Below are 19862 nucleotides of genomic sequence, written 5' to 3' on the forward strand. Positions count from 1 at the left end.
TCAGCCTACGTTGCATACTTTTAGTAACATTTGTTAAAATGGTTAAAATTGTTCTTTGAGATTCTGACCTCAGTTTTGCTAAGTGCTCCCAGAACCACATTGCTTCTGTCAGCTCCTCAGTTGGATTTAGACAATGTCCGTTTTATTCATTGTGTATGGCAGGTGTGTAAACGCTGCGGTCAGTTTGAAATGTCAGAGAGCAATTTTCAATCATTCCTCTGTGGCTGTAAGTTTTCCGAGCTGCTGAAGTTTGTGATCCGTGGAGGTGACAGTGTAATGAGAGCAAGAAGACTTCAGTTTCTCCAGCTATGTGGCCTTCTTCAAAGCTGGTGCTGGGTGAAGCCATTCCCAGGGTCTGACTTGGAAGTGAGCCTTGAGACAGCATGCAAAGATGTAGCAAGGGCCTCCCTGCTAAGCGTTAATAAGTGGGGGCTAAATACAATGTGACGACAAATCCCAGCATGCTCTTCTATATTTGTCAAACTTCCTAGGGTTTATTCTAATAAGGTATGCATGGAAAGGCACAGCAGCAATATTTCTTCAACAGGACACAAAAAGGCATGATGGCTATATTGAACACTCATCCCCTTCCCCCCACCCCCACAAAGTTTTTGACGTAAGTGCTCTTCTGCTCCTGGCTTATTGTCCATAATTAGGATTGAGCGCCCCCGAAAATGAGAAAACGGTTCCAGAATATTTTATTTGTTTGATGCTTGTTTTTGTGCGTGTGGTATTTAGATGAAGCAAAAGTATCCTGACATTGAAGCAGTGTTACTCTTGGACATAAATTGTGGCTGAATGGGTTTCAGGTTCCAATCACAGCATAAGCCACATTTAGAATAATTTATCATTACCATAATTGATCATTAGCGGAGTAAAACAAACCTAACAAGTAGCAAAGGTACACAACAAACAATGAATGTTAAGTGCCTCCTAATTGTAAATCACTTCAGTCCTTTCAGTTTTAAACAGAACTTTTTTCTGCCAAACATAAATGCCAATACTGAGTCCAGTGAATAAGTAAAACACGTAGCAACAAAGATGATTAAATGGAATTTAAAAAAAAAAAAATAATAATTAATGATAATCAGATGTAAGAGCAATCAGCCTATGTTCCATACCTGTTTAGGGACTTTGTGGAATTCAGTTACCACCAGAGCTTCCTTTAACAGAAGAGATCTCAGCTCTGTCTTTTGTTTCCCTTTTTTACATTCAGACAACAAATTCTAGGGACACATGACTTTCAGGATCTGCCTTGCAATGGTACTGTAATGACCCGCGTCACTGTTTTGAGCGGGAAATGTGTTTATTGTAATTGGTTAGCTTTTGGTGACGTACAGGGAATATTAGTGATTGTGTCTGCCAGAGAAGGAGAAGAGAGCCTGGGGGCGCTAAGCAGGCTGGGATGGCTGGCTAGAAGCGCAGGTCCTGGAGGAAACGGGGTCATTGGACCGAGAGCATTAATTCCCTGTGTGCTGGTGTTCAAATAAGTTGTTGGAGATGAACGTTGCCTCTACGTCCTTTGCCCCATCCAAACCCACAGCGCTGCGCGCCACAGTACTTTAGCTATACTTATTACAGGTGGTCCCCAACTTACAATAGGGTTATCTTCCGCAGAACCCATTGTAAGTTGAAAATGTATTTAATACACCTAACCTACCGAACATCATAGCCTAGCATACATGCGATGGCCATTACGGGCTTGTCGCCTTCATGCTGGACAACTATCTTGTTTCTCAAGAGTAATTGCCTTCCTCTTCTTGCCAGTAGCAGGAGACACAGATGGATGTTTATGTGACATTGTGGATGCACAAAACGCAACTGCGTGACAGACTGCGGGATGTGGCTCGCTGCTTCCACCCAGCATCACGCTACATATCGCTTGTCTGGGGGGGGGGGGGGGGAGAGGAAAAATCATCAAAATTTGAAGTACAGTTTCTACTAAATGTCTATCACAAGCTCTCCATCGTAAGTCGAGGAGCATCTGTATTCTGTTTTGTATTCTAAAATACCTCTTCCCACAACCCAGCAAGTCATAATAGTGTGTCCCAGACCAGTAGTACTTAACATGGAGTTTTGTAACAGATATGCTTCATAAGGAATTATAACTAGGATACACAAGTCTCTTTTGTAGCCTTTTAATGTATTTTGTCTTTGTGTGTATATATAGTGATGTTACAGTCTGAAACCTTACATTGTACAAATTTAAGCATCTTTAATATTATTGTAACTACATCAGTATTAGTTTGGAGGAACACATTTGTTAACGTGAGCTTACAAAAGCACTTTAAATGAAGGGGCGGGGGGGGGGAATATATATGGATGAATTCCACTGCTTGATGGTAAGTGTCCTGGGTTATTTCTGGAAACAAATCATTTTGATTGAGCACCGCCCCCCCAATGAGTTTTCTTCTTTCTTCCCCCCCCCCCCCCCCCCCCTAAATGTGGAGTTTAAGCACAACACATCAAAGACTAAAGTTGTCTCCCAGTGTCTTGTAAGTACACTGTAGAACCAGTATAACACGACTCGTGCTATGCGGGATTGCATATAACGCGATCAGTTTGGACCCCACATTTTGTTCAATCAATTACCTTCCATGTGTTTTAAATCTGGGTGGTTCCCAAACACATTTCCCAAAGTTGAAAGGTAAAGTTATGCTATATAGCAGTTGGTACAACCGAACTACAGTGGGGAGTTGGCAATTTGAGAAAAACCTTTTGAATGATGGCTAGTAGAGCTGTCATTTTTGTCACTCATGTTGTAAAGCCTTTATTTCTGCAATCTTTTGCTCTCTTGCTCCAAGGCAGTACATATTTAAATTGCTCAGATATTGGGATACAAAAAAAAAAAAAGTTTTAAACCTGTTTTGTTTGTCTCCACCCATCTTTTGATTCAGCTTTGCTCTCTTGCTACAACGCAATGTTTTTCAGAGGTGAATAAGTTGCAAAGCCGGCCAAATACGTCTTTGTTGTTAACCCTGTAGCATTAAATTCTATTATTGCTACAGAACTGATCACATGTGGAAACTCTGGTTGATTACATTGTTGTTCATCAGTAAAAACAAGAATTCTTGCATTGTGTTTTATTCAGTATTGTTAGTAATGACAAAGCATCTACACTGAGACATATCACTTATTTTCACCCACAGGTGTGTTCGGGCGGTTACTTTTACTTACGTTCATCTTCTCTCAGTAGCAAGTTGGAGTTAAACTTTGTTCAACCTTCGTCAAAAGCGGAAACCCGTTATAACATGGACTCATAACATGGCATGCAAGTTCGGACCCCGACATCTGTGTTATATCGGCTCTACAGTGTGTTTCTGACATCTGGCTTTTATATTCTTTTCTGGGTATTTTCTTATTACTCTGCTGTGTGTAATTATAGACTGTTTTAACACGACGTACTGAAAGAGACTCAACAGAACTGACATTTATAATCAATATTTAAATATACCAGATAATTATTAACGGGGGTGCGGTAGCGCAGTGGGTTGAACCGCGTCCTGTTCTCTGGTGGGTCTGGGGTTCGAGTCCTGCTTGGGGTGCCTTGCAGCGGACTGGCGTCCTGTCCTGGGTGTGTCCCCTCCCCTTCCAGCCTTATGTCCTGTGTTGCCAGGTTGGGCTCTGGCTCCCTGTGACCCTGTATGGGACAAGCGGTTCAGACACTGTGTGTGTGTGTGTGTGTGTGTGTGTGTGTGTGTGTGTGTGTGTGTGTGTGTGTGTGTGTGTGTGTGTGGGGGGGGGCATAATTAGTATTGTAAGTATTACAGCAGGACACAGACACTACTTGAAACGAAAGTCAGCCAAACCAATATTATTTTCTTAATGGAAAAATGGGTAAAAATCCAGGAGTGTAATGGTTTATGGGTTTCCATCATGGCTTCTAGAAATGATCAATTTGGGTCTAAAACACAGAATTGAGGATTTAATAGTTAATGGCTAATCATGTAATTACAAAAGTGTCATGTGGCTTTTATCCAAGCAGTACTAGCTGTCTTGATATTTTACCCTATAATTGTATAGTTAGGATTGGTGAACTTCTCTATTCTCTATACAATTGACAGACTAGCCAGCCACTGGACTTTAGCTGTCATGTTGAAATCTTAAGATGTTTATCACTCAAGTGTTTAATTGAAACAGTAAGGGAATCTTGTATTGTTCCATACCAGGTGGAACAGAGAACTAATATTTTTTCAGTCTCATAAAACTAGATTGATATTCATTCAGTAATTTGGCATTTGTGCTAGTGTAAGCTTTCTGATAATTTGAAAGGCTGAAAAAATGAGTACATATTTGTTGTAATAAGCTTTAACTAATGACCTATGTGCACCATGTTACTTCCAAATCCCCTAGCTTTCACCTCAGTTTTCCATGAACATTTTTGTTATGTTAATGCATGGATCTCTTCTGTTACATTTATGTTAACTCAGAGATCAACTAATATTTGGTGCTGACAGTTTCCAAGAGTTAGGAATGGTATTTTTTAGTATTGTCCAGTATATTGGGTCCTTGGGTTTACCAAGTGGAATGCGGTAGTGTGGAATTTGTGTGGGTTTGTGAAGAAAGGTTCCTTCTAGCAGAAACCTGTAGCTGCTCAGCTTGAAAGGGGTTATTGTAACTGGAGTCACCATATGAGAGATCTCATGTTGACCTCCTGGTTTCCTTCAAAGTGCTTAAGACTCTAATCTTCTTTCTTGCCATGGGAGGTGAAGGTAAAGGCCTGTTCTGCCTGCAGAACTCTACAGGCGCTGCTGTTGATGGAATGGCCCACTCCAGGTGCAACTATGTTTACAGCTGACTGTATTAAAAAAGCTATTAAACTATATTTATGAAACACTTATGCAGCTGACCAGTATGTATTATGACCACTTGTCATCCTGGATTACAGCAGTCAAAATACAGCTTCCCAGGCTTGGTTTACAAGTTTTTAATCTGCGTTAAATGTATACTTCTCAGTTGTGGTCTCCTTATCCAACTCCAACCCTTCCTTGTCCTTCTCCTCATTTCACAGCTTTCTGCTTTTTTTTTTTTTTTCTTTTTTTTTTTTTCTTCTTGAGAGGTGGAGGGTGTTGATGTTTCACTGTGCCCATCGTCTGTCTGAATCCCTGATTTGCACACCACTGCAGTCTGGAGTTTTTTGAAGAAGGGATCTTGAGTGTTGCTGGAGATATTCATTACAAGTAATTCTCCAGGAAGTCTCTCCAGAGAACAATCTCACACTTGTTTGTTCCACCCTAGATATTTTTAGTTTGCCCCAAGGTTTTCCACAGGCATGCTGCAGAAATAATCTTTCTTCTCTTTTCCATTAAACACCTGTGATGAATTGAGACATGGCAGATTTAACTATAGCACTATGTACAGTTCAGTGGTAGTGGACACTTTGTTTTTTGTTTGTTTGAATCTCTTTTGTATGAAAGGGTAGCAAGTTTGTTTCCATGAGCTTATTTTCACATAGACCATTTCTAAAAGATCCCACCTTGTTAATGAAGTGTATTATGGTTATACTTGTTTAAGAAAATGTACTGAAATAGCAAGGGATTCAGACTGGCTGCCTGGAAGAACACCACATTGATAACAGGAAGTTTTCCATAACCTTGTAGTTTACTTTGAATATGAAACATTTCCTAGTAGATCAGCCAGTGACACTAATGATTTAAAATGAATGTTAAATGATTGATTTGAAGATGATGACCAACTCCCATGATGGATGAGATGTACCATGCTGAGCTGGGGATTCAAGATACCATATAGCAACAATATCATTATTACTTGTTAACTGGCTTAAAATTGTTACTTAATCTAGAATGCCCAGGAGGGGTGGGCAGCCACTGGCCCTTGGACCCCCAAGGGTTTTTTTTTTGCTCCCTCGATTTTCAGTTGGGAGTTTTTGTTCCTTTCCTCGGTGGCTAGTAGGCATATTTATAGCTCCATAAAACTGTTATATTATGATAGTTAGTAGGCAACTCTCTTCTTTGTTTCTTATCTGATGTATTTGTTTTTCTTGCCTTATGCCTGTGTTAAAGTGCTCTGTCACTGCGTGAGAAGAGCGCTCTATAAAAATATATTGAATTGATTCAGATGTTAATGTGAGTTCCTACAGGTAATGCAGCATACGACTCTTGCTATTACTAGCCTCTTGCGTAATATGTAAAGTTTTGTCAATAATGTAAACATTGTCTCTTGGAAAAAGTGTTTTTATTCAGAATGCAGTAACACAACGCATATTCATTTGGGTTGTGGTACATAGTAAATGAAACTGGTCTTTGCCATAGTTAGGTTTTGAATCGGTTTGTATTTGTGTTAACCTGGCTTACATTTTTGTTTGCAGTAGAAGATGCTCTCTGGGTAATTATAGGTACATATATGTGTATGTGTGCAGTTGACATTTGTTGTAGAACGAATAGTTTCCCAGTACACATTCGATAGCTGTGCCTTTTTGTTGCTATCGTGAAACGCTCATTGTTTCTGCTAATTCTCACAAGCTCTATTAGTGGAAGTGTGTGGCACTCCTGCTGAAGCCCTGTAATTACCGCGGTTTTGTTTTGCTCTGAATTGTCATTGGTAATTGTTCTCTATCGTGCTCCATGCCACAGCAAGAGAGATGTGCTCTGACTGGCTCGATTTGCTAATCAGGCCTCTTTTCCTCCTCCTTTTCAGGGCAGCCTGAAGAGCAGCCATCAGATCTCCCTGCAGGAGTTCCTCTGCGAGCTCAAGACCGGAGCTGTCGATGAGAGGCTCTTCGCTTGTCTGGAGTCCCTTCGGGTTTCGCTGACCAGCAACCCGGTCAGGTAAGCAACGTGGTGCAGCGCTGGCCCTGCCTCAGCTGCTCACCTTCCCAGAAGCACATGGTACTGCCCTGTATAGATGATGTGGCGTTCCACCTCGTAGCCCTCCCCACCAGCCCCCTGGTGTCAGGCTAAAGCAAACCGCACGCTGGGTCTCATTAATATTTATTACTGATACACAAGTGCCTGTGGTTCTTTCTCCCGCCTTTTAATTGTTTGATGTCTATCCTCACAATTAGCCTGCTGTTTTCTTGCATTTGTATCACAAACATGACATGAAACACTGGAAGGGGGTAGCCATAAATAATTTTTGAATAATTAAATCTTTTGCTACAGTGGATACCTTAATTTAACGTTTTATGTCTCCAGTGCAGTTTTTTGAGAAGCATAGTTAGCAAGCCATGTACAGGAAAAAAAAAATGCGTACAATCCTTCAGCTCTTGGATTCCTTTAAAGTTTTTTTTTTTTTTTTTTTTTTTTTTTTCTCCTTCTCCCCTGCCCTGGAATTTCTGCAATATTGTAGTGTAAAACTTATTTTTTTGGTCAGTTTTTTTTGACGTTATGAAATCATTGACTATTTTAATTGGTGTTAAAGCAATTCTACGGCATGAATTGCCTGTGATTTAAAGCTGAGGTGGTTGCATTAGTTTCACAATCAGCCACAGACTGGAGTAAATGGAAAAAAAATGTCAATAGTTGTGAAAATGTCCACAGTGTATAATAGTAATGAATATTTAAATTTTTTTATCCAGTGTCCACAGAAAATATTTCTTACTCAAAACACAAAGGTGAAACAAATTAGATGCCTGTTAGCAGTCCAATAATTGTATAAATCTGCATTTCAAATTTCAAACCAATAGTAACATTTAACCAAATACAATAAATGTAGGTAGAATAAACCAAGGCTAGGTAATCTCCACTCATTCAATTCTAATAGAGCAACCTTTTTTGGAAAATTTAAAAATCTATTTGTTTTGAATTTGAATGAGTGAATGCTATGAATTTGTTTTTAATTTCATGGGCAATGGAAAAATGCCATTATGGAGATATAAATGATTTAAAGGTACTGCTTTCACTGATTAGTGTTCCTAACCTAAACAAACAGTGAATTGTATTTGTGTTTTGTATCTTAAGTGGTATCACATGGCTTCTCTGTAGTTAATACCCTAAACTTATTCAGTTTTCACACAACAAACCTTAGTACTTGAAAGATTGTCCATTCTCTGACTGCAGTTGTGCTAGACTACAAATTGTGGCCACGTCAGACAGCAAAGATCCAGGTACGTAGTTGTTGAATAGTGAAGATTGTGCATATTCTGTGAAGGTCCTCTGGTCTAAAGAGTGTTTTTTTTTTTCTTTTTTTCCTTTTTTTTTTAATGGGAGGTGTAGATAATAACTTTTGCTGCTCACATAAATACAGATTTGTCATTGTTCCCAACTCCTTGCGCAGGAGCAACCTGCTGTGGGCAGGATGCCCTCAGCACAGTGACTGGAGAGAATAGAAGAACCCGCAGGTCTGAATGCTGATGTGATTAAAATTAGAGTAGACCTGCAGAAGGGCACAGGGGCTTGTTTTGGTCTCTGTGGAGATAAACCGTGGTATCGAAGCAAAGAGGCAAGAGCCAGAATCACACTCACAGAAGTGGTGTGACACCGTCCCCCTGCACTGAAATGTAGGAGACAGGGCTGCAGGCACTATGTGACAGCATTGCTCATTCAATAGCAAAGCACTGTGTTTATAGTCCTTTCTTTAAAATTTACTGGGATTACAGGGTAACGGCAAGGTATTCACTGAAATTTATATAAGATATTAAATGTGGTTTAAAAAAAATTCATGATGTCAACTTACTGTAATGGCGTGCATTGACTAGCTTGAAGACAAAGGCTATATGTCACATTTGAATAAATGAATACAACAAAAGTTAAAGCGCTGTGCATCTCAGTTGGAGAGCTTCTTGGAGCAGTTTTCAAATGTGGTCTCAGTTTATTAATTATGCTGCTTTTGCAACATCTAAAATATATGTGCAATATTCCATATGTCTTTTTTTGGCATTTTTCTCACGTAGGGGATTTTCAGGATAGTCTTTTGAGGGTTTATGCACCTGAATTTTGCTGTGTTAAAATGGGTTTATTTATTTTTTAAACTCATTATTGGCTTTAGTGAGATTTGCATTTTAAAGCTCACCTGTGTCCATTTGTATATGTCAGTGCAGAAAGACAGATGTTTTACAAGGAAACAAATGAACTGTCAAAAGCAATGCAGTTATTTGGGAAATAGGGAAAACTGTCCATTTATCCACGTTAAAGAAGGTGGTTTAATCTTGACACTCTTAAATGTAGATGTTTTTCTTGTTTTACCCTCAGATTTGATCCTTTCTCATACACTAAACAAACAAAGCAAGGCTGTGAATCAGCCACGTGACATGTTCTGATGGGGGTATGTGTGCTGAAGCCTGCAGGCAGGCTTGGCTGAGGTCATCAAGGGCAGAAAGTAGAAAGCAGGAGTGCATATCTTCTTCGAAAAGGTTGCCAAAAAATGAATTCTGACCAGACAGGGATTGGGAAGAACATCTGTTGCTGTCAGCATGTCACCATTGGGGCAGACCCTGGGTGAGAACCCTGTGGTTGTCAAGAGCTCAAGACTTTGGCAAGTACATGAACAAGCGTGTAATTAACTGCCTTTTTTTTTCCCCCTCCTCTTCAAAGGCATTGTATGAAATGTGTGGAAATGTGAAAAGCCCACATTTATTTCAACAAATATTGAATAAGTACATCCATATGGACCTGTACAGAGTTAGAGAAGTTTCATACTGTTGTATAGGTTTAACCTTATTTTTACAGTTGAAATGTAAATGTTCATATTCGTGCTTGTTAATATCTGTGTTTGAACATTGGTTCAAAACCGATTCAGTTTGCATGAGTTTTTCCCAGATGCTCTGGTTTCCTCCCATGGTACAATGCTGTGTTTCAGGTGAGCTGGTGGTGCTAAATTTGTACATTTGGACATTGTATTCTTCTGAGATGCACATCACTTTGGAGAAAAGCTTCTGCTAAATGAATAAATGTAAATGTAGATTTGCCTTAGTGTGAATGAGTGAAATTTAAGATTCTTGGCACTTCTTGCTAGTAACGATCAGAACGTGTGAGAATAAGTCCTTGTTCTAATTTATGTTGAATTAGGTAAAAACATCCTGGAGTATGTTTTAACAAAATTATAATCGATCTTTAGGCTGTACTTATACACAAGACTGACGGTTTCCTTCATAGTTCAACCAGAAGGTTATTTTTTTAAATCCATTCCACCTATACAAAGGTGACTACTGTGGTGTAGGGTGTGGTCTTACTGTGTTGGAAGCTACCCTCAGGTTCCTGATTTGTGTGCATGTGCTTGTCTTTGGTGGGTGTCTGGCTTTGTTTGTGGGTTTGGGTTGTAGAGGAAAATGAGTTTGTGTTGTTGGCCTGCGGTATACGTGCTCTAGCTATGAATCGGGAAGCTACCTTGGCGGCCATTAGTAGGGGCTTTGTTGTCCTGGGACCACCCCACTTTTCATATTCGTGAGGACAGCATGGCATAGATATCATCCAGATGTCTCAAATTTCTCTTGCCAAAGTGACGTTGTCAACTCATGTCCCTCCATACTATGAGAAATTGATGTTTGGCAGTTTCAGTGCTTAAAGGTGGTTTGGTGTTACATTGTTACTGATTAATTTTGACAGTGTATTTATTCATCAAAGGCATCTTGTCGACATATTTCTTGCCGAAGTTGTGAAGGATTTCCATTCATTGCTAAAGCTAACATTTTCAAAGGTGTCCATCTTCCATAATTAATACAAGCCATCCAATTCAAATCAAATCAGATTAAGCCACATCAGATTTTAGATTGTCAGCTAAAAACTCGGGGTTCATCTGAATTCATCATAAAGTACCTTTCGGTCTATAATTTGAATTCATTGTTTGAGTAACTGATGGAATCTTATTTCCTGTAATTTTGAATCTTGCTTTTTGTTTGCCCCTTTTGCTACCTCTAGTAGAGTGATAGAAAAACAGACATGTCTTTCTTGCTGTAATTATTTCTAGAGTGGTTCCATCTGCTAAAAAGAATGTAGTTTATTTGTGAACCCTTTGCTCTCAGTCATCTGAGGTAGTGAGTGATGTTTCCATTACTTGACTTGATGCTGTGAATGTCATTGATCCTTCTGGCAGTTGAGTTCATTTTCACACAGCAGAGCAGAATGTCAAATAGCTTTGGTGGACACCTGTTCTGATTTTAAAATTTAATTTGAATGATTTTTGTACCCTGCATTTTGAAATAGCCTGACAAAACATGCAGTGGATTTTTGTAGAAAAATTCAGATAGTCTTAGCCTTGACAGGCTTCCATTCTGACAGCTTTGCAAAAGAAACTATTATATTAATTGTAAGGATATAGAAAAAATTAAGATACATCAATGCCTTATACCTTATATAATAGAGTTTTATGTTTTTCAACTAATTTACTTTATTCATGTCAAAATAGAATGACAATATATGAATTCAGTACTATATTTTCATTAACTTTCATGTTTAAATCTGGTTTCTTTTCTGCACTACCAGAATACCTTTGCTTGCTAGAAGTTTCAGTAAAAAGTCATTTGAATGAAGTTTCAAACGATCTGCTCTGTGAATAAAAACATCTTCAGTAGAAATGCAGTCACTGAAAGACACACCGACCGAGTTGTTAATGAATATGTTCTTTGCAGCAGGCAGTGTTGTTCTACAGCAGATGGGTCAGTCGTCATTAGATATTACGACCAAACTTTGGGACTTGGAAAAAAAATATAATAAGGTTAATTGGAGGGCTGTAAGCTGCATCTGTTAAAAGCTGAGGACTACCTGTAGATTGCATGAGTACAGTTCTACAACAGCATACTGCAAAAAATGTGATTCTTCATAAATATAAGGCATTCTATTGATTGTGGGTATACTTGATTTGGGGATGATATTCATACTATGGGTTTGGATGGGGCGAAGAAGGACGCGGGGGCAGCATTCATTCCGAAAGTTTTATTCGAACACCGGCGCACAGCGGGGGGGGGAAATGCTCTCTCGGTCCGACGACCCTGCTACCTTCTGGACCTGCGCGTCTCGCCAGCCTTCCCAGCCTGCTTAGCGCCCCAGGCTCGCTTCTCTTTCTCTCTGGCAGATGCAAACACCGCCTTATATTCTCTGTCACCAAAACAAGCTAACCAATTACAATAAACACATTTCCCGCTCAAAACGGTAATACGGGTCGGTCCCAGCACGAGTCCCTCACTCGCACGTGGCACGTACTGGACATAGCGGCGCCCACGTGGTTTTGCCGGCCGCCTTGCGCTCCCCGCAGCTGACCGTCTTTCGCCGGACCGTCGGGTCGAGTCTCCGCAGCCGCTCTGCGCCGCCCCATCTCCGAACACCTCTTGCCTTGCCCCCCCGGTCGTTTCGCCGCGAGCCTGGCAGCTCGGTCACCTTCCGGCGGAGGACCCGGCAGAGACGCCCTGCTTGCGGCTAGTGTCTCTGCCGCCTCGCCACATGCCGAGCCCGTCGTGACGCTCGTAATTAAAAACGGCTGCTTCTTTTTTGCGCAGCCCTCGTGCTTTTGCGGCATTTGCTCCGCCGTGCCGCGCTAACTCTAAAAAGCTCGTTGGGGCTCCAAGCAGGCTAGGCGCTTCCTCCACAAAAGCGACGAAATCTTCATCTGCGGGCGAATTCGTGTTGGCGAGTTCGCGCTCCTCCGCCACGGAGCCCCGCCAGTCAACAGACGAAGCACGCGTCTCCGCGTCGTCCAGAACGTCGTCCGACCCCACTCGACCTGCTCGCCCGTCTCAAGCGGCACCTTGCAGCTCTTCTCCGCCACCTTCACCACAGCGTGCGCTTCCTCGGGGTCCCCCTGGACACCCGCTTTGTCCGCCTCGACCTCCACTGTCGCGACCTCTTCTTTCACTGGTCAGCTGGCTTTCGTTCTCGCACCAATTTCCCCTTCCTCGTCTTCGGTGTTCAACTTGTCCCGAATCCAGCCTCTCACGACATGGTCCAGCCCCATCCCACTTCTCACACCACTGTGGCGCGCAGCGCCGTGGGCTTGGATGGGGCGAAGAAAGACGCAGAGGCAGTGTTCATTTCGAACATTTTATTAGAACACCATATTAGAACACCAGCACACGGGGAAATAACGCTCTCAGTCCGAGGACCCCGTTTCCTCCAAGACCTGCGCTTCTAGCCAGTCTTCCCAGCCTACTTGGCGTCCCCGGGCTCTCTCCTCTTTTTCTGCCAGGCAGACGCAGTCCCCCCCGCTTATATTATATTCCCTGTACGTCACAAACGCTAACCAATTACAATAAACGCATTTCCTGCTCAAACACCGTAACGCTGGTCGTTACAATACCGTAGGCTTCTTTTTTCTTTTTTCCTTATTTTTTATTTATTTTTTTTAAATTCAAGAAGCAGTATGCACAAGTATAAATTTTATTTCCCAAAGGGAGGCATGATAGTTTGGTTTTATATGGCTATTATCATACTGAATATTCTGTCTTTCTCACAGCATTTTTTTTGTCTTACAATGTTAGATACTTAGCATTTATTGGAACTTGAATAATTCAAACGCATTTCTCTTGCTGCCCTCTAAATCAGTATTCTCCTTTCCGAAACAATGTTCAAATCACTGCAGTTTGTGTAGATGTATGTTGCAGTGCATACTGCAGCACTTTCCTTTTTTCTTTCTTTTCTTTCTTCTTACTGCCAAAATAAGATAAAATAAGCCTATATCTGCTGTATCCCATCAAAACCTGGGTGTATTGTAACGCTGATAATTTCCCAAGGGTCTAATAAAAACCAGATTTCTGTCATGGAGGACCCTCCGGAGTATTGCTTAGAAGTCTGTGGATGCAAAATTCCAGGATACTGGAATATGGTACTTTTTCTTTCCCATTCTCTTAAAACATTGGTGTTTTTCTTGCGACAAGGAAGTGGTGTCTGATGCTTGATGATATTAAATGAAATTTATGATGGAAAATAGCAGTTGGTTACATATTCCAAGATGGACAAGGTTTACAATGCTCTACCATTTGGCTTTGTCTATTTTCAGTTTAGTTGGAATGAAAAATGTAGTTGCTGCTAAATGATCGCATTTGAATATTTTTATTAAACCAGATCTGAAGTGTAATAATAGCTTAAGTATTTGTAATACATAAATTAACCTTTGTTTAAATTAGTGTAGCATTTTCTAGTATTTTTTTAATTCTTAAATGCATTGCATAGTTTTGAGCATGAGGTTATGAAGGAATATGAATTTGATTAGTGACAATAGTGCCTTTAATGCAATTTCTTTGTGCATTACATTCCTCTGTTGTATACTGTCAATGGTTGAATGACCATTGGGAGTGTAGTGTATCTAGCATTGTAAATCTCTTTTGAAAAAATGTTTGTTAAATACTGCTTAGTCTTTATATGTCTGCTGCTAAATTAACAAATGCATTGTAACTGTACGTTAGACACATCACGAGCACACAAAACTCTAAGTAGCATAGTCAGTTTTTCCACAGTAAGATAGACTGGATACAGCACAGTTTGGTTTTACAAGGGGTTCCTGTCACAGATGGCTGCACATGGTGGCATATCTCACTTTTCACTTCCCTGAAAGAAGACATATAGGTAGCATAATGGAAAACAATCTGAGCTTATGATTCCTTGAAGATGGGTTTTTTCCCTACAGTCACATACTTTGGTTGGGACAGTAAGGTTGCTCTAGTTTTTAGCTTTTTATTGCTAATCATTGTCTAGTTTCTAGTAGGCTTTGCACTTTCTGTAAAATTCTTCTTTCTCTGGTGCTCTAAAAATATGTTATAGTTCACAAACTAAATTACCTTTATTTCAGACTCATTTATTATTCCCTAAGTAGTAAGGAGGTAGCTACTAATCTTGACTCCATTAAGAAAAAATGCTAAGGAATGCAAAATTGGAAATGTCATTCCTCAATGTTTTGTCATTGTTAGTAATGTAGAAAAGTTGCATCTGTGAAAGCAGGTAAAGGGGTAAAACACACAAATACAATTTTTTTTTTTTAAAAAAAAATGGTAAAAACTAAAATGCCACAATTTAGTGTTAGATGCAGTTTTGGATTCCCCTGCACCCCCTTAAAAAAAAAAAAAAAAAAAAAAAAAGTGTTTTTTTCTGGGAAAAGTAAAATATTAGTTTCAGAAAACAAGTGGCAAAAATGGAGGGAAACGATGGAACTAGCCCTGCTCTTATAAGTACAGTATAGACAAAGATGAGGGACTACATGACTTTTTATTTTGTTGTGGAGGGTGCTGAACTTGAAATTGCACTACAGACAAGTAATTTATGTTTAAAAGTTTTCCTCATTAACATAAAGAGAAATGCTGAGAATTAGTAGGGGGAAGTGAAATACATCTCATTATGTGCACATAACATCTGAAAGCTTTTTGAAACTCTGACATTAAAATTAAATCACTAATAGAAAGGGAATCCAAAGTGGGTAAACGGAGGGGAAAAATTGAAATTGAAAATAGGCTGCCCAAGATCTTGAAATTAGTAAAATGAATTCTTAAGAAGTTTTTCACTTAAATGGTATCCTTTGAACAGAAGGCATGTGCACATCTTGTAACACAGCCATCTGCATGAATTGTGAACACAGTGCTTGCAGTTTCCTGGGAGGTGCTGGAAATGGTCTGTCTGGCTTTCTGGAGGTGAGGAGGGGTATCCCTTTGCTTTTCACGCCACATCAAACCCACAGAATGCAAAATAAAATGGCTTCTTGACAGTCTTTGAGGATTATTTTTTCCAGCTTTTAAAAGAGGCTTTGAATTATGATTGAGCTGATTTCCCCAATTTTTCTCTTAAGTGAAGTGTGGTTCTCTCAGTAGTTTTGTTCTAATTTCCAAATATTTATTTGACTTGATGTGTTCACTTACTGAATTAGTTGCTGTCCTGGACTCAGGCTGAGCAGTTTTGGATCGTGTGTTTTTAGGTTTTTGGTATTAGCTTAATGAAGACATTCAGAGGAACATTTTGAATTTAATTGTAGTATACTGTAGTTCTCAGTTCTAATGATAGCCAGTGCTATGTGGCATTAATGCTAAAGATTCTGGATTGTTTTATTTCTAAAATAGAGGTAAGATGTAGGGCATTTATTTGCTTTCTCAAATTTAGGATTTCACAATCAATCTTTAAACTCCTGAAACTGCATAAAATGCTTTGTTTGCAACAAACAGAATGCACAAATTAATATGTTTACTATGTTTGTAGTTGCATGCTGTGGCTTAAATGGAGGTAATTTTCATTTTTTTGATTGGAAAGTTAGAACTGCCATGCTCTTTTAGGTTGATTTTCAACATGCACAGATGGCTAATTAAAAATATTACAGTATTTTATAGACAATTTAAATGAGACATAATCTTCAGGTTGTCTATAACAGCTATCTAATGGTTTTGTTTCAGAGTTTGACCACAGTGTTTCATATGTATGTGCTGTTGAATCAAAGCTGATTCTTGGCCACCCTGCAAGTGAAAGAACCATGGACTCAGACTTTGAGGTGCTGATCCTCATCCCCACCGCTTCACACTCTGCTGCAAACCGTTCCAGTGCGTGCTGGAGGCAGCCATGTGACAGTGCCAAAAGGACAACATCATCTGCAAAAAGCAGAGACGTCACCTTCCGACTCCCACACAGAATGTCCTCCTGACCTCGACTGTGCCTTAATATCCTGTCCATGAAAACCACAAACAGGAGTGGAGATAAGGCACAACCTTGGCGGAGTCCAACACCCACACTAAACAGGCCTGACTTAATGCCGAGTATGCGGACACACCTTCAATGATCTGTGAGGGTAAAAAGCTAGTCCACTGTTTCGCGGCCAGGGTGGAATCTGCATTGTTCCTCTTCAATCTGAGATTCAACTATCGGCTGGAGCCCCCTCTCCAGTACCGCGGCATAGACTTTCCCAGGGAGGCTGAGAAGTGCATGCCCCTATAGTTAGCACACACTCTCCGGTCCCCTTTCTTAAAGATAGGGACCACCACCCCAGTTTGCCAATCCAAGGGCACTGTCCCCAAGGTCCATGCAACATTGCAGAGGCGTGTCAACCATGATAGCCCTGTAACATCCAGGCCTCAAGCATTTCCAGGCGGATCTCATCCACCCCTGGTGCTTTGCCACTGTGGAGCTTACCAACTACCTCAGTGACTTCCACCAGGGAAATAGACTCTGACAGCCCGAAAGCCTCTGGCCCTGACTCCTGTAAGGGCGGCATATCACTCGGGTTTAAGAGTTCCTCAAAGTGCTCCTTCCACCTCCTGAAAATGTCCTCATCAGAGGTCAGAGTTTCTCCACTCCACTGCTAAACACAGCCTGAGCGAAACTCCTCCGACCCCTTCTGAGCTCCCGGATGGTTCTCCAGAACCTCTTTGAAGCCGACCGATAGTCGTCTTCTATAGCCTCTCCAAATTCCTCCCATGCTTGGGATTTTGCTTCTGCAATCACAGCCGCTACTGCCTTTTTCGCCTGCCAGTACCTGTCTGCTGAGTCAGGAGACCCCAGAGCCAACCAGGCCCTAATGGACTCCTCCTTCGGCTTGATGGCTTCCCTCACCACTGGTGTCCACCAGCGGGTTCTGGGGTTGCCGCCCTGCCTGGCACCAACAAGGTTTTGGCCACAGCTGTGCCTGGCTGCTTCCACAATGGAGGTTTTGAACAGGGTCCATTCAGACTCCATGTCCCCTACCTCCTCCGGGACATGGGAGAAGCTCTCCCGGAGGTGTGAGGTAAAATCATTCCGGACAAGGTCCCTTGACAGTCGTTCCCAGCACACCCTCATTAAACGTCTGGGTCTACCGGGTCTGTCCATCAGTTTTCCCCGTCATCTGATCCAACTCGCCACCAGATGGTGATCAGTTGACAGCTCAGCACCTCTCTTCACCCGAGTGTCCAAAACATGTGGCCTCAAGTCAGAAGAAACGACTACAAAGTCGATGATTGACCTTCGGCCTAAGGAGCTCTGGTACCAAGTATACTTATAGGCATCCTTGTGTTCAAACATGGTGTTTGTTATGGACAAACCATGACTAGCACAGAAGTCCAATAACATTTCACCATTCGGGTTCAGGTTGGGAAGGCCGTTCTTCCCAATCACACCCCGCCAGATTTCTCAGTCATTGCCAACGTGAGCGTTGAAGTCCCCCAGCAGGACTATGGAGTCTGTAGGTGGGGCCCTGTCCAGAACCCCTCCCATCTTCTCCTAGAAGGCCGAATACTCTGAACTGCTGTTTGGTGCATACGCACACACCAGTCAAAGTTTTCCTCTCTGCGACCCTAAGTCGCAGTGAGGCGACCCTCTTGTCCACCGGAGCAAACTCCAACTGTATGGCAGCCAGCCGGGGACTTGTGAGTATCCCCCCACCCACCTAGCACCTCTTACCTCATGCAACTCCTGAGTAGGAGAGGGACCACCCCTTATCGAGGAGGTTGGTTCCAGAGCCAACACTGTGAGTGGAGGTGAGCCCAGCTACATCTAGTTGGTATTTCTCAACCTCCCGCACCAGTTCCGGCTCCTTCCCCCCAAGTGAGGTGACATTCCATGTACTAAGAGCCAGTTTTCGTCGCGAGGGACCGTGACGCCATGCACCCCGCCCCCTCCCGCCACCAGGTATACATAGCACCGGCTTACGACTCTTAGCGGTGGATCACTCGGCTCATGCATCGATGAAGAACGCAGCTAGCTGCGAGATCTAATGTGAATTGCAGGTTTACATTGCCACCTTCTGCAAATGTCTTTGAATTGTGTGAATCCCACACAAACACACAGAGAAAATGTGAAATCCACACAGACTGAGTGGTGATTGAATCCAGATCTGGAACCACAGTCTAGGAGCTCTGAGGTACCAGTGTTATCAGCCATGCTGTGTGCCTTAAATGTCATAGGTGATTTTTTTTAAAATTGCTGTTTTAATTGTTGAAAAAGTTACATATAAGATATGGAAAAATATGGCAAATGCTGAAGAATATATGAATATCAAGTAACTGAAAAGTACTGTTGTTAATCTTTGGCCTTCAGGTTTACTGAAGTCCTTTTTGAAATGGTCATTGATATTCTGGGCTGTGTGCATGGGGTTGTACAACTTTCTATTGCACCATGTCATAGGAAGACCTTTACTGCATTTTCTCTGGTACATTTGTATAAGTATGGAATGATAGTAAAGGGAAACTAAGTCTTCCAGTTTGAAAATTAAACAGGTTGAAATATACTCCACAACCTGTGCTTCTGAATGTCATGTTTAATAATGATTAATAATGTTTACATTAAACTATATGAAAACACTGGAAGGTGCTTAACCATCATGGTGTCCTTGAAAATGCTCTGGAACCTGTTGTGTAGATACAAAAAGACGGTGAGCAAAGTGTGTTTGCCACTGAGTGAACCTGGTAGCCTAAACTATGGTTTTGTATTGTTTGGCTTGATCAGAGTATTGGGTGTAGTGCCTGTGACTAGATGGCTGACTTTTCATGACAGATCTACCAACATGCTGTACATTTAGCTCTGATAATTTGGTTTCAAAGCCTTCTTTTGACTTTTTCAAAATATAGAAATGTGAAAGGTAAAATGTAACTTCGAACTCCTGCTTTTTGGAAAGCCGTTGAGTGCCACTGTCTTTTCAAAGGAGAGTGTGCATGTACTGCTTTTGTGATGCTCAAGACATTGGCTTTTTTGAGACTGGTGCATACATCATATTGATTTAGTTCTAATTTGCGAGGCCATTATTGTTTTGGTTTCAGCAATTTTCATGTTAAGTGTCTCTGTCCCTGTCGATAAGCATCGACTTGCAACCATTGTCTCTTTTCCATGCTGGATTTTGCTGTCATGATTTCCCCTTTTCCACAGATAGTAATTTTTCTGGTTTTGAACCTGCAATTTGGGCACTGACTGTTTGTCCTCTTTAGAGCTCTCTTAGTTGTATTGTACTTTAATGGAAATTCATATTGAAATAGTTGCCATTCGTATTTTATAGCTGTCGCATATAGGTTACTGTTGTCACTCCTTTTCAAGTTGACT

General features: G+C 41.2%; 1 protein-coding gene across 1 annotated transcript in view; it reads left to right on the top strand.

The window, feature by feature from the left end:
- The window catches only part of LOC108918293 (protein diaphanous homolog 3-like), a 204922-nt gene that overhangs the window by 37285 nt on the left and 147775 nt on the right, over positions 1-19862 (top strand). The window contains exon 4 of the mRNA XM_018725417.2: positions 6658-6788. Within this exon, the coding sequence (XP_018580933.2) occupies positions 6658-6788 (131 nt within the window). The remainder of the gene's footprint in view (positions 1-6657; positions 6789-19862) is intronic.

The sequence above is a fragment of the Scleropages formosus genome, chromosome 14 (assembly GCF_900964775.1).
Source record: "Scleropages formosus chromosome 14, fSclFor1.1, whole genome shotgun sequence".
Classification (NCBI taxonomy): Eukaryota; Metazoa; Chordata; class Actinopteri; order Osteoglossiformes; family Osteoglossidae; genus Scleropages; species Scleropages formosus.